Source organism: Salvelinus namaycush, chromosome 28 (assembly GCF_016432855.1).
Source record: "Salvelinus namaycush isolate Seneca chromosome 28, SaNama_1.0, whole genome shotgun sequence".
NCBI classification, from domain to species: domain Eukaryota; kingdom Metazoa; phylum Chordata; class Actinopteri; order Salmoniformes; family Salmonidae; genus Salvelinus; species Salvelinus namaycush.
In genome coordinates, this window is record NC_052334.1 from 23,835,445 (window position 1) to 23,850,016 (window position 14,572).

The 14,572-nt window shown below is 42.8% G+C and overlaps 1 protein-coding gene across 2 annotated transcripts in view; it reads right to left on the reverse strand.

The window, feature by feature from the left end:
- The window catches only part of LOC120023839 (inositol-tetrakisphosphate 1-kinase-like), a 66,329-nt gene extending 52,465 nt beyond the window's left edge, over positions 1–13,864 (reverse strand). Inside the window, exons 1-3 of one of the 2 annotated variants that reach the window (XM_038967957.1) lie at positions 13,543–13,864; positions 12,914–13,095; positions 6,584–6,608 (exon numbers count right to left, since the gene is read on the reverse strand). In XM_038967957.1, the coding sequence (XP_038823885.1) occupies positions 6,584–6,608; positions 12,914–13,008 (120 nt within the window). In that variant the 5' untranslated portion in view covers positions 13,009–13,095; positions 13,543–13,864. Of the gene's footprint in view, positions 1–6,583; positions 6,609–12,913 lie in introns of both variants that reach the window. The other variant, XM_038967956.1, reaches the window with a different exon arrangement.
- Between the last annotated feature and the right edge of the window lie 708 nt (positions 13,865–14,572).

Below are 14,572 nucleotides of genomic sequence, written 5' to 3' on the forward strand. Positions count from 1 at the left end.
CTGCCGCGGTCATCCCCCTCTTCAAAGGGGGTGACACGCTAGACCCAAACTGTTATAGACCTATATCCATCCTGCCCTTCTAAAATATTAGAAAGCCAAGTTAACAAACAGATCACCGACCATTTCGAAATCCCACCGTACCTTCTCCACTATGCAATCTGGTTTCGGAGCTGGTCATTGGTGCACCTCAGCCACGCTCAAGGTCCTAAACGATATCATAACCGCTATCGATAAAAGTCAGTACTGTGCAGCCTTCTTGACCTGGCCAAGGCCTTCAACTGTCAATCACCACATTCTTATCGGCAGACTCAATAGTCTTTGCTTCTCAAATGACTGCCTCGCCTGGTTCACCAACTACTTCTCAGAGAGTTCAGTGTGTCAAATCGGACGGCCTGTTGTCCGGACCTCTGGCAGTCTATGGGGGTGCCACAGGGTTCAATTCTCGGGCCGAATCTTTTCTCTGTATACATCAATGATGTCGCTCTTGCTGCTGGTGATTCTCTGATCCACCTCTACGCAGACGACACCATTCTGTATACATCTGGCCCTTCTTTGGACACTGTGCTAACAAACCTCCAAACGAGCTTCAACGCCATACAACACTCCTTCCTTGGCCTCCAACTGCTTTTTAAATGCTAGTAAAACTAAGTCCATCACAGTGCCATCCGTTTTATCACCAAAGCCCCATATACTACCCACCACTGCGACCTGTATGCTCTCGCTGGCTGGCCCCCACTACATATCTGTTGCCAGACCCACTGGCTCCAGGTCATCTATAAGTCTTTGCTAGGTAAAGCCCCGCCTTATCTCAGCTCACTGGTCACCATAGCAGCACCCACCCGTAGCACACGCTCCAGCAGGTATATTGCACTGATCATCCCCAAAGCCAACACTTCCTTTCCTTCCAGTTCCTGCCAATGACTGATTTTCTTGGAATAGATACACCATAATATAAATCAATATAATTAGGCTAAAATATCATAAATAAAAAGGCCAGTATTAGCATCTTTTCATTAATAAAAGGGAATAAATAAGCTCAAACTGCAGCTGCGAAATTATTTGCACACAGAAGTAAACCCCAACAAGCTTCAAGTGCATGGAAAATGCGCTCTGCAAGTTAATAATAATGACAGAAAAAACATTCAATGTTTTGAAAAGCTGCATATCAAATTAGCCCTAATTAGACAAAAGAACAATTCTCATTTGAACGACTTAGTATCTGGTTCAAACAACTTATTATTTATTTTGATGAGATACTAAGTCGTTCAAACAAGATAATTCCAAGAGTCTAAGCTAGTTTTTTTTTGCCTTGATACGGAAGCCCGGAAGACCAAGCATTTTGGGTTGACGAACAGATTGGAGAGAGCTATTATGAGCCCTGGGACAGACACACACTACACAAACTTCGTTCCTCACTGCACCTCTCTGGGGAGGTTCCCATTGCTTGGAAGGCAGCCACAGTTAGTCCTTTATTTAAAGGGGGAGATTAAGCTGATCCTAACTGTTATAGGCCTATTTCTATTTTGCCCAGTTAATCAAAAGTGTTGTAAAAACTTGTCAATAATCAACTGACTGGCTTTCTTGATGTCCATAGTATTCGCTCTTGTATGCGATCTGGTTTCCGCTCAGGTTACGAATGTGTCACTGCAACCTTAAAGGTTCTCAATGATGTCACTATTGCCCTTGATTCTGAACAATGTTGTGCTGCTATTTTTAATGGACTTGGCCAAACGCTTTTGATACGGTAGACCATTCCATTCTTGTGGGCCGGCTAAGGAGTATTGGTGTGTCTCAGGGGTCTTTGGCCTCGTTTGCTAACTACCTCTCTCAAAGAGTGCAGTGTATAAAGTCAGAACATCTGCTGTCTCAGCCACTGCCCGTCACAAAGGGTGTACCCCGAGGCTCGATCCTAGACCCTACGCTCTTCTCAATTTACATCAACAACATAGCTCAGGCAGTAGGAAGCTCTCTCATCCATGTATAAGCAGATGATAGTCTTATACTTAACTGGCCCCTCCCAGGATTGTGTTAAACGCTCTACAATAAAGCTTTCTTAAAATGTCCAACAAGCTTTCTATGCCCTTAACATTTGTCTGAACACCTCCAAAACAAAAGGCCATGTGATTTGGTAAGAAGAATGCCCCTCTCCCCACAGGTGTGATTACTACCTCTGAGGGTTTAGAGCTTGAGGTAGTCAACTCATACAAGTACTTGCGAGTATGGTAGACGGTACACTGTCCTTCTCTCAGCACTCTTCTGTAAACTGGTCATCTCTGTATACCCGTCGCAAGACCCACTGGTTGATGCTTATTTATAAAACTCTTAGATAGGGCTGCAATAGATAGGCCTCCCTCCCCCCTCATCCTCCACATACAACACCCGTTCTGCTAGTCACATTCTGTTAAAAGGTTCCCAAAGCGCACAATAAGAATTTGTTCTTAACTGACTTGCCTGGTTAAATTTAAAAAACATGTGCGTGCACATTACAAAAGGTTGGTCACTAGTGTTTCCCTCAATGAAAGACAAAAAGCTAATGTCCTCCCGAATGTGAATACAGAAGTTTGGTTGTTGAAATGTCCTGAGATGTGACGAGTCGCACCACAATACACTGAACACAGAGTCCCCAGGCAGGAAGCCCATGATTGGCGGTGCGCATGTTGCTCCTGCATCCTCACAGGCATACAGAAAACGGGCCTGGGGAGCTTAGAGAAGATGCATCCATGAGGGGACGGAGGAAATATGTACAGTTTCCACCACCGGCCGTTTACAGTAGAATATCTGTGAAATATCTGGGAGTAGGGTGTGTAAACTACCCCCTTGCGACGCTGGCTTATCGACACGTTGTGCAGCCCAATCAGCCACGCAAAACAGCCTTGAGAGGCAATACATCTGCCCAATTAGCTGACTCATTTTCATACACCCACTCGCCATATTGGGCTTATCCTACCTAGAGTGTCTTCAGAAAGTATTCAGACCCCTTGACTTTATCCACATTGTTATGTTACAGCCTTATTCTAAAATGTTTTAATCTACACACAATACCCCATAAAGACAGAGCGAAAACAGGTTTAGAAATGTTTGCAAATGTATTAAAAATAAAAAAAACTGAAATACCTTATTTACATAATTATTCAGACAATTTGCTGAGACTTTAAAATTGAGCGCCGGTGCATGCTGTTTCCATTGATCATCCTTGAGATGTTTCTACAACTTGGGAGTCCACCTGTGGTAAATTCAATTGATTGGACTTGATTTGGAAAGGCACACACACCGGTCTACATAAGGTCCCACAGTTGACAGTGAATGTCAGAGCAAAAACCAAGCCATGAGGTCGAAGGAATTGTCCGTAGAGCTCCGAGACAGGATTGTGTCGAGGCACAGATCTGAGGAAGGGTTCAAAAAAGATTACTGCAGCAATTAAGGCCCCCAAGAACACAATGGAAGAAGTTTGGAACCAGCAAGACTCTTCCTAGAGCTGGCCGCCCAGCCAAACTGAGCAATCGGGAGAAGGGCCTTGGTAAGTGAGGTGGCCAAGAACCCGATGGTCCCTCTGACAGAGCTCCAGAGTTCCTCTGTGGAAATGGGAGAACCTTCTAGAAGGACAACCATCTCTGCAGCCCTCCATCAATCAGGCCTTTGTGGTAGAGTGGCCAGAAGGAAGCCACTCCTCAGTAAAAGGCACATGACAGCCCGCTTGGAGTTTGCCTAAAGGCACCTAAAGGACTCTCTGACCATGAGAAACAAGATTCTCTGGTCTGATGAAACCAAGATTGAACTCTTTGGACTGAATGCCAAGCGTCACGTATGGAGTTAAACTGGCACCATCCCTACAGTGAAGCATGGTGGCAGCATCATGCTGCGGTATGTTTTTCAGTGGCAGGGACTGGGAGACTAGTCAGAATCGAGGCAAAGATGAACAGAGCGCTCAGGACCCAAGACTGGGGTGAAGGTTCACCTTCCAACAGGACAACGACCCTAAGCACACAGCCAAGACAACACAGGAGTGGCTTCAGGACAAGTCTCTGAATGTCCTTGAGTGGTCCAGCCAGAGCCCGGACTTGAACCTGATCGAACATCTCTGGAGAGACCTGAAAATAGCTTTGCAACATCGCTCCCCATCCAACCTGACAGAATTTGAGAGGATCTGCAGAGGAATGTGAGAAACTCACCAAATACAGGTGTGCCAAGCTTGTAGCGTCATACCCAAGACACAAGGCTGTAATAACTGCCAAAGGTGCTTCAAAGTATTGCGTGAAGGGTCTGAATACTTGTGTACAGTCGTGGCCAAAGGTTTTGAGAATGACACAAATATACATTTTCACCAAGTCTGCTGCCTCAGTTTGTATGATGGCAATTTGCATATACTCCAGAATGTTATGTAGAGTGATCAGATGAATTGCAATTAATTGCAAAGTCTCAAAAAGGGCTTCACAGGCAAGGATATTGCTGCCAGTAAGATTGCACCTAAATCAACCATTTATCGAATCATCAAGAACTTCAAGGAGAGCGGTTCAATTGTTGTGAAGAAAGCTTCAGGGCGCCCAAGAAAGTCCAGCAAGCTCCAGGACCATCTCCTAAAGTTGATTCAGCTGCGGGATCGGGGTACCACCAATACAGAGCTTGCTCAGGATTGGCAGCAGGCAGGTGTGAGTGCATCTGTACGCACAGTGAGGCGAAGACTTTTGGAGGATGGCCTGGTGTCAAGAAGGGCAGCAAAGAAGCCACTTCTCTCCAGGAAACATCAGGGACAAACTGATATTCTGCAAAAGGTACAGGGATTGGACTGCTGAGGACTGGGGTAAAGTCATTTTCTCTGATGAATCCCCTTTCCGATTGTTTGGGGCATCTGGAAAAAAGCTTGTCCGGAGAAGACAAGGTGAGCGCTACCATCAGTCCTGTGTCATGCCAACAGTAAAGCATCCTGAGACCATTCATGTGTGGGGTTGCTTCTCAGCCGAGGGAGTGGGCTCACTCACAATTTTGCCTAAGAACACAGCCATGAATAAAGAATGGTATCAACACATCCTCCAAGAGCAACTTCTCCCAACCATCCAGGAACAGTTTGGTGACGAACAATGCCTTTTCCAGCATGATGGAGCACTTTGCCATAAGGCAAAAGTGATAACTAAGTGACGCGGGGAACAAAACATAGATATTTTGGGTCCATGGCCAGGAAACTCCCCAGACCATAATCCCATTGAGAACGTGGTCAATCCTCAGGAGGCGGGTGGACAAACAAAACCCCACAAATTCTGACAAACTCCAAGCATTGATTATGCAAGAATGGGCTGCCATCAGTCAGGATGTGGCCCAGAAGTTAATTGACAGCATGAGGTCTTGAAAAAGAAGGGTCAATACTGTCAATACTTAATATTTGTGGTTATTCTCAAAACTTTTGGCCACGACTGTATATGTGATATTTATTATAAATTAGCAAAAATGTCTAAAAACCAGTTTTTGCTTTGTCATTATGGGCTATTGTGTGTCGATTGATGAGAAAAAAACAATTTAATAAATTTTAGAATAAGACTAACGTAAAATGTGGAAAAGGTCAAGGGGTCCGAACACTTTCCGAATGCACTGGATACTTGCACTGTCTGATAGGCCAGGCTCCTGGATGGATAAGTGGAGGAGGGTGGATTACTGTGCTCATCAGTCTTGTTCTTCCCCCACTGCTTCCTTTCTCACCAAGGGTCACGTTAGAGTTCAGAAATCTGCATTTTGAACAACGCAAACCATAAAAAAAAAGTGTTTTAAACCATTTAAATTGTATTATATTCAAAGTATTTTTTTATTCAATGGAGTGATCAGGCTCCTGCAACTATAGTTTTCGTTCACAGAAAATACATGACTGCGACAAATTCGGCAGAAAACAGCTTCATTTTCATGAGCGGTAGGGACTCATGAGAAGTACAACGCTATTTGGCTAGAAGCCACAAGTAAATGAGCTAGCCTACAATAAAAAAGCCAGTCATTTCTTTGCAAAAACTCAGCACGGCATTATATTTCTAATGTTTATCATAGAAAGAATGTAGCCAGCTACATTTCCTAAATGTTTTGCTTTAAGTTAATTGTAGATTTTACCAGAGAAAAGTAGGTTACACTGAGAAAAGCACCGGAGAAAAAAGTAGAGCATTGTCTGAATTCTCACTCAAGTGGAGATGTAACTGAAGCACAATATGAGTCTGATGCAGAGCAGAAAACAAAAATGCAGCTAAATATTTATGCATCTTTTATCCTGTGTGAAAAATGTAGAATTCTCCATTAATGTCCCCTCCCACCCCTGCGATATGAACCATGCGCTCTCTGCCTCACACCGTACACACCAGCATAATACAAAATTCTCTGGGCACAAACACCAGATCTCTGTCAGGCAACAGGAACAAATTATATGGCGTGTAAAAAAATAAAAATATCTAGGGATAGGCTATTCCATCAGCATTCTACTATGGATAAACCCTAAACTTCCAAGCGTGTTGAAACCACGTGTTCCAGAAGCTTTTAAATAACCATTTAAAAAAGGCACAAATGTGTGAAAAAAAGTGTACCCAATAATTGGGTTTATAAGTCTTATTGAACTTACCTGGACTACTTCTATTCCTCTTTTCCTGAAAGACAGATAAGAAAAAATAAATCAAAATACATTCACTCATTATTTAAACATCAAAACGTGGAGGTGGGAAAGAGCGAACACTGCCGAAACTCCAACAGATGAACCGGACACCTCTGCAGACATTAAAACAAATTCACTTTCTCCTGCAGTGTTACATATTACAACAGAATAAAAAAAACACTATTGTGTCACCACACACCAATGTATGTTCTAGCGTTCTGTAGTGGCTCCCAATCGCATGGGGAATCTCACACCATCAAAAGGTTATGGATATCAAGGGCAGAGATGGACAGCAAGGAAACCAAGATAGAAAGTGCATGCACCCCCCACCACTTTAAGAGTCCTGAGTCTGTCTCACAAAACATACTGACAATGGCATAGGGCTACTCAACTGCTCCACTTATGCATGTAGTGGATAATATTAAATCTAACAGACTTTGGCATTATTGTTTCAATTTAGCACACACACACACACACACACACACACACACACAGTAAATCTTATTCTGGGAATGTAAACCACAGTGGCATAACATTCAACAATAGAATATGAATTTGTTATAGGAATTCATAAATATATCGCTGTTAAGGCCAAATAAGCTCCATCTGCTTTAGTCTGGGAGTCCAGGGACAGGGAATGTCTTCACTTTTGAAGGACATTTTTTACCCAAAGCGCAATCATATATATATATATATATATAAAAATTTAAAAGTGGGTTGCTTGGCAACGTGCAGACAGCCTACACGAGAGAAATACTCAGTGGCGTTTGTGCAAGAGACTTCCAGCAGCTCTAACATAATAAACCACAATGCTCCTCTAAAAGACTTGAGTCTTTCAAATCCACCTCGGTCTGCCCAACCAAGCAGAAGTAGTATAAAAGCGGATGTTTTCCATACTTATCAAAAACAAGTGATCCAAAGATCTTAGGGGTCGTCAAGTAGTGAGAACATGCAAGTCCAACTAATCTGAACATACAAACATGGGTGAAAGCATGAACACTAGGCTATGCGCAGTGTTTCCTATACATATAAATATCTGTAAGTGTTTTGGGTGTCTGTGGTGCCCCCCGCAGAATTTGTGTGGCGCAATGGTATAAGGCACTGCACCGCAGTGCTAGCTGTGCCACTAGAGATTCTGGGTTCGAGTCCAGGCTCTGTCGCAGCCAGCCGTGACCAGGCGGCGCACAAATTGGCCCAGCATCGTCCGGGTTAGGGGAGGGTTTGGCCGGCAGGGATGTCCTTGTCCCATCGCGCACTAGCGACACCTGTGGCGGGGCGGGCGCAGTGCAAGCTGACACTGGGCGCCAGGTTTACGGTGTTTCCTCTGACACATTGGTGCGGCTGGCTTCCGGGTTAAGTGGGCATTGTGTCAAGAAGCAATGCGGCTTGGTTGTGTTGTGTTTCGGAAGAAGCACGGCTCTCAACCTTTGCCTCTCCCGAGTCAGTACGGGAGTTTCAGCGTTGAGACAAGACTAACTACCAATTTGATACCACGAAATTGGGGAGAAAACCGGAAAAAAATTACATATAGGTTTATGAAAAAGGAATGAGAACCAGTTCTGGTGACTTTTTTAAAAGGACATATTGCTCCCAAATGAAACATTATGCTGACACCATCTAAAATATAATTTTCACCTCCAGAAATGAGCCCAATAACATATTGGTAAAAATAATTTTTACATATTGGACCATGCATATAGCCCAGCAGTAGGCAACCGCCGCAGGCACATCATGTTTTTGATTGAACCGACCTGGAAGACCAGGTGTGTTGAATTTAGGCAATCACTGAACTGATCAATTATCTCAGTTGGCCAGGTGTGGTGCCTAGTTGGAACAAAATCCTGCAATACCTGTGGCACTCCAGAAACAACAGGGTTGCCGTACCCTGATATAGCCTATGCATGGTCCCAATTTAAGCAGTAAAGAAAAAGGTACAAGCGGTGTGGTATATGGCCAATACACCACAGCTAAGGGCTGTTCTTAGGCACGCTTCTATTGTTTCAATAAAAGTGGTACAGCTTTCCTATAAATCTGTCAAGGCAGAGAGGTTAATGGGACATGTAGAAACCCACTGGTTCGATGTGAGCTATTGTCTAGATCAAATATTTCTCTATAATGAAAGCACGAGGTCCAAACGCAAACAGGAAGAGACATGGCATCTTCCACAGAGTTGGTGAAATTATAGTGCTGACGGGCCTCAGACTGGGTTCTCCGAGTGTGGGGTCCTCTCTCTATGAAGTTGAAATGGAGCATTGAATGAGACTACTAAAAGCATCAAAAGGTTCATGTCACTCAATATTAGGTAAAAAATGGCCAACAAAAATAACCTAATAAAATAATTCCAAAACATAGGTCAATAGCCTACGGGTAAAACAACAAACCCTACTACACCAATGACTTGCCAAATCTTTACAAGAACAAAAACACTGTTTTTTTCCCACAGCCCCATGGTAACAGTAGAGCAGCCATTCACTGATTTACAACAATGTGGATATTTAATACTGCAGCTGGCACGTTTCATGGGGTGTGAATGGGGTCATTGGTTTCAGCCTAGCTCAGGGATAGGCGGCACTCTCCTATTGTTGCCTGGACCATGCGACGAAAGGAAAGGAGGGAAGATTAATAAGGCAAGCAGAGTTGCCAAGACCAAGATTGTTTGGGCTTGACACACGAGGAAGTAGTTGATAGTGCAGGGTGATGTCGGCTTTTAACTCTCTCTCCTACAAATCACACATTTAAACAGTCATACAAAAGCTCACGCGCACACACACAAGTTCATGTTCACAACAACAAATTCTCCATCAAGCCAATAGGATGGCAGGAAGATGAGAGGTCAGGGGAACACTAGTCCAAGAAGAACAGATCTTTATTCAGTTCGCCTGTGTGTGCATCCAGAGTGAGAGACCCCCCTAACCCTGTCCTGACAGGAGGAAGTGACAGAGCTTCCCTTGTGTCCAGAGGCAGGGGGTCATTTCATTTCCCTAATAAAAGGTAAACAGTTCTGCCAGCTTAAGGGCATTATTAAAGCAGGAGTCCTTAACGTCAACAGCGTCACCACACCTCATCTCTGACCAGCGGGGATCTCCCCCACAACCAGCTGGCCCAGACAACTCTCCAGGACCACCTCCATTTTGGAACACTCAGTGTCCCAGATGCACTCTTGTGGGGAGGGCTGAATGGAGTCTAGGCAGATGTTGGGGACAGACATACTCTACTGGCTAAAACAGACATTGATCTAACACTAATTACTGTGTCATAAACCTTTAAGGTGCATATGAAAATAAACGTGGTTAGTATATAAATTCAATTAAATACAGCAATTAGTGACTAGGAGACCGAGCCAATGTTGTTAATGTCTAAAACTACCACAACTTGATTTCCCCTCATGTGGGTGAGCATGGAGCTTACACCTAATGTGTAACACACCCAATGGTAATGTCAACACTGGAGAGCTAACTATATAATTCCAATGTCACAGAAATATTGCAGTACAGTTGCATAATGTTCTGCACTGTGTGCGCGCAAATGACAACACATTGTTTTTTACAATACAGGAGCAGAAGTAGATAACAAGGATGTTTCACCTTTCTTCTTCAAACAAGACCTTTAATATTTTCCCAAGAAGCACACTGCAGGGAAAACCCACTACAAAGGAAGAACTAAGAGAGACGGAGCAGAATAGCTCACCTGTCATCAGATATGAGGTAAAAGTGATTGTGTGACGGGATAATGAAACCAGACAGGAATTCCCAGACACATTTTCACTTTGTCAAACTGAAATTATACTCCAGGCCATTGCCCGCAACGTGAACTACAGCTAGCAGCAACCATGAAGGGTGAGTATGTAAGGCCAACGCCACCATGCACATTCCAAACCAACAATTAGTGGAGTAGACAGTAGAGCAAGGAGGTAACCCGTGACCTACTACTACATGAAACAAGGTGTTCCTGTCACTTTCCTGAACTATATTTTCCAAGAGAGTAGGCAAGACGCAGAACATTTGATTGTTCCTACAACTAATCCAAACCCATCCCTGGCCTACACACACCAGCCATAACAGCACCTCCCCACCCTATAGCCTACATATTACACCTGAGCCATCCTCCAGAGAAAATATTTTGGTTGGAGTGTTAAGAGATTAAAAATGTTTGGTGGATTACATCGTTGTAATCTGTTCTGGCTCAATCAGGTTGCTTATCAGCCCCCTTGTGAGGTGAAAATCCATTCAGGGTTTGTACACAGTGTTAAGTTAAATTCAAGGACTTTAATTACTTTTTCAAGCATTAATATTTATTTTCAAGGATCATCCATTTGTAATAGTTCCTATTATGCTATTGTTTCTAGTTCCCAAAAGATGGCACTATATCACCACAACCGCATAAAAAATTAAATAAACATACTATTCATCACTACCTTGCATGTTCTACTCAATAATACATGTTTCACTACTTATTTACCCCACGTTTGGGAACCACTGTACTACTAACCTCTCTCCCTGCTTGCTTCAACACTTCCTCTCTCTGTGTATCTCCATTGCCTCCATTGCAGCCTGACTCACCACTGTCTGTCTCACTACTCTTTATTTAAAAAAAAAGCTATTTGTGTTATGAGAACTTATAGTACCCCATCTTTTGATTATAGCTAGCTTAAATTTCAGTTAAATGCTCCTGCTGAGGTCAGGCTCCATTCAACGTTAGTTTCTAACTTTATCCGTCTAAATCAGCCAAAGGTATTTTATTTAACTAGGCAAGTCAGTTAAGAACAAATTCTTATTTACAATGACGGCCAAGGAACAGTGGGTTAACTGCCTTGTTCAGGGGCAGAACGACAGATTTTTACCTTGTCCGCTCGGGGATTCGATCGAGCAACCTTTCAGTTACTGGCCCAATGCTCTAACCACTAGGCTACCTGCCGCCTTGTCTCTAACCAGTAATCACATCATTCACAATGCAGGCTGAGGCAATAGATAACTTTGGGTGAGAGAGACCGAATAAGTGAATGAATAAAGTTGTTGGCAATCAGCTTTGAAATCAGCTTATTTTGAGTTACGGAGTTATCACAAAGTACTAGGGTAGTGAATTGATGTTAGCGTTAGCTGTCAGCTAGAAAATAAAGTTAGCCTACAAAGCTGGAAGCTAAAAGGTATCTTCTTCCATTGTAAAGGTTCTAGCTTGTATGGACATTGTTTTGCGAACAGTTTGAAACTTTTGCATGCCATGTCACATTATTCAAGTGTGTTAGCTCCCAACTCATGCTACGCTGAAGTTAACATGGTGCAGCCCATACTCCCAGTGCAGGCTAGCAATGAGTAAATGGAGAAGAAACGGTGCGCACTATAAAAAGTCGGCTGCGCTGACAGACTGACTTGATCCTTGAGAAACATTTGACAGAACTACCGAAAGTAACAAATTATAGTACCGAAACGTTTTTAATTTTCTAGTATATAAAAAAAAAACAGTATAGCGTGCAACACTAAACACAGGAGAGTAAAAGGCAAGTGGGTGGACACCATATCTAACATGAGACTGAATCAACCATGAAAAGGACTAATTTAAATATGCCTCTTAAAAGGATACAGGTCACAGAGAGCATGGGACTAATGAGATGACAGTTAAAACCCATCATATCTAAAAACATACCCGACAGCCACTTATTTACGATTATGATCACTTAGTCGAAAATTCTAAGTAGCTATTTACACAGAACCAGAAAAAAAAACGGACCAATTAAACTATTTTCAAATGTTTTTATTTATTGTTTATAACCTGCCCAACGGGCAACCTCACAGCAGGCTCAAGTTGCTCAAATTGTGAGACTGCTCAGGTTACTACAATCCCTGTGATTGTTTCCGACAAAAAAAGGCAGTACACTGAGAAATGCACTTGGCCTATCACTTGTCCCCAACAGTGCTCCAAAACGGTCAGCAGACACTGTTGCATGATAGATGCAAATTGAGCTCACACTGAATTTATGTAATATCCTTTTCAATTAATGTTCAAAATGTGTACTCCTCCAAAATATAATTAGTTAAAACAAGAAAAGATGGATGCAACACTTGGTTCTTGAGGTCATAATAAAATAGTAGCGCCATTTGGGCACATTTAAAGAGGTGATTACCTATGTTTTTAAGACTGGATATTTGTAACAAATAGCTACACGACTACTAGTACTAGCTACTACAATGTATCTCGCACCAGATTGTAGGCTGTATCCCTCCAGGACTGTAACTACTGTACAGTAGACTGAAATGTAACCACCAGTAGCTACATTGTTGTCAGCACATACAGTAAGTAGCCTACCTGCACAAATCAGCAAAGGCCTGAAAATTCAGCTTCTTCATCTTCTTCTCGCTGAGCCAGTAACCCACTCTTCTGCCTTTCAAAAAAGTCTGCATCTTCGCCTCTCGTGTTCACAATCCAGAAGTTACGGTCGAATCAACCTGGACACTGGCGAAAACAGGAAACTGTCGTCCCACACGAACCTTGAGGGGAGGGAGAAATGACTTTTGTATTTCGTATTAGCCTGGCCATGTGAGGAAACAGGACGTACTAACTTAGCTAGTTAGCCATAACCAATAAGTTGACTCGCAAAGTTGCAACGTCTCTAGCTAGCAGTAGCAAACTAGTAGGTATAGCCATAACAATAATGTCTACCTAGCTAAACTTAACTGAATTTTAAATGACTGTTCGCTACCTAAACGAACATTTACCAAAAGCCCCCCCATAGTCTCTTCGGAAATGCAGCTAGCCTAACGTTAATTTCTAGAGATGCGCCACATAAAGCAAGGCATTACTTAGCTTGTGGTTTCTAAATACATTCACTAGGATGATGACAAAGCTCGAGGAGAAGCAAATACACAGCTAATTTTCGGAATAAATCCATAAAAAGTTAAAATGTATAGCTAGCACATGTCCTATTTGAATTTCACCTAGCTAGCTAGCTAGCCTGATAGCTGTCCATTCTCCGTTCGGCTGGTTGTTCAAGCTGAAGTGGTGACCAAACACTGCACGGAGATCTTTTCTCCGATTTTACCGGACTGCGTACTCACGCTCTCGAATAGTGCTCCTTTAAGTAGCCCTAAACAACTATGCATACCGTTAGCTAGCTTGCTGGGGAGATTATAAGGACACAGTTGACGCTTAAACCGAAAGCCAAACTTTACCCTAATTTTAATGAATTCTGAAATAATATATCGGTTGTCAAGCGTGTCCTTATAGCCTTGATGAGCATGAAAACGATGTAAACCATATGTCATGGTCGTCTCAGTCACCAGACCCATTTCAACACGTATGGGAGATTCTGGAGCGGCGCCTGTGACAGCGTTTTCCACAACACTATGATGATGGAATTTCTAGTGGAAGAATGGCGTTTCATCTCTCCAATAGAGTTCCAGACACGTGTATAATCTATGCTAAGGTGCATTGAAGCTGTTCTGGCTCGTGGTGGCCCAACGCCCTAAAACACTTTATGTTGATGTTTCTTTTATTTAGGCAGATACGTGTATATCATTAATATACAAAAATAAAATACAAGTCAAAACAATTGACGTAGCAACTAAGGATTCTACCTTTAAAGGCAGGTGTTGCGGGAAGTTGAGACATGCCGTTTAGATAGAATGGGCTTCATTATAACATTTTATTTGTTTTTCAGTGGTAGTAAGAATCTTACCAAAGGAATGGGAGGAGTAAAAGGCCAGCAACAATCGGTATTATTGAGAGACCCGTGAAAATGACACCATATATACATGCTACAGACCCTCGTGAGTATTCCCTGTAATACTTTTACTGCGACACCCAGAACTGTTTTTGTTCTATAAGCCAATATGTATTCCATCACTGTATACAGTGATTCGCATTGTGGCAAATGGAATGGGTGTTGTAAAAGGCCTGCAACATTTTATTCAAAGCCCCATGAAATGACACCATACAGTATATACATTCTACAGACCCTACTGAGTA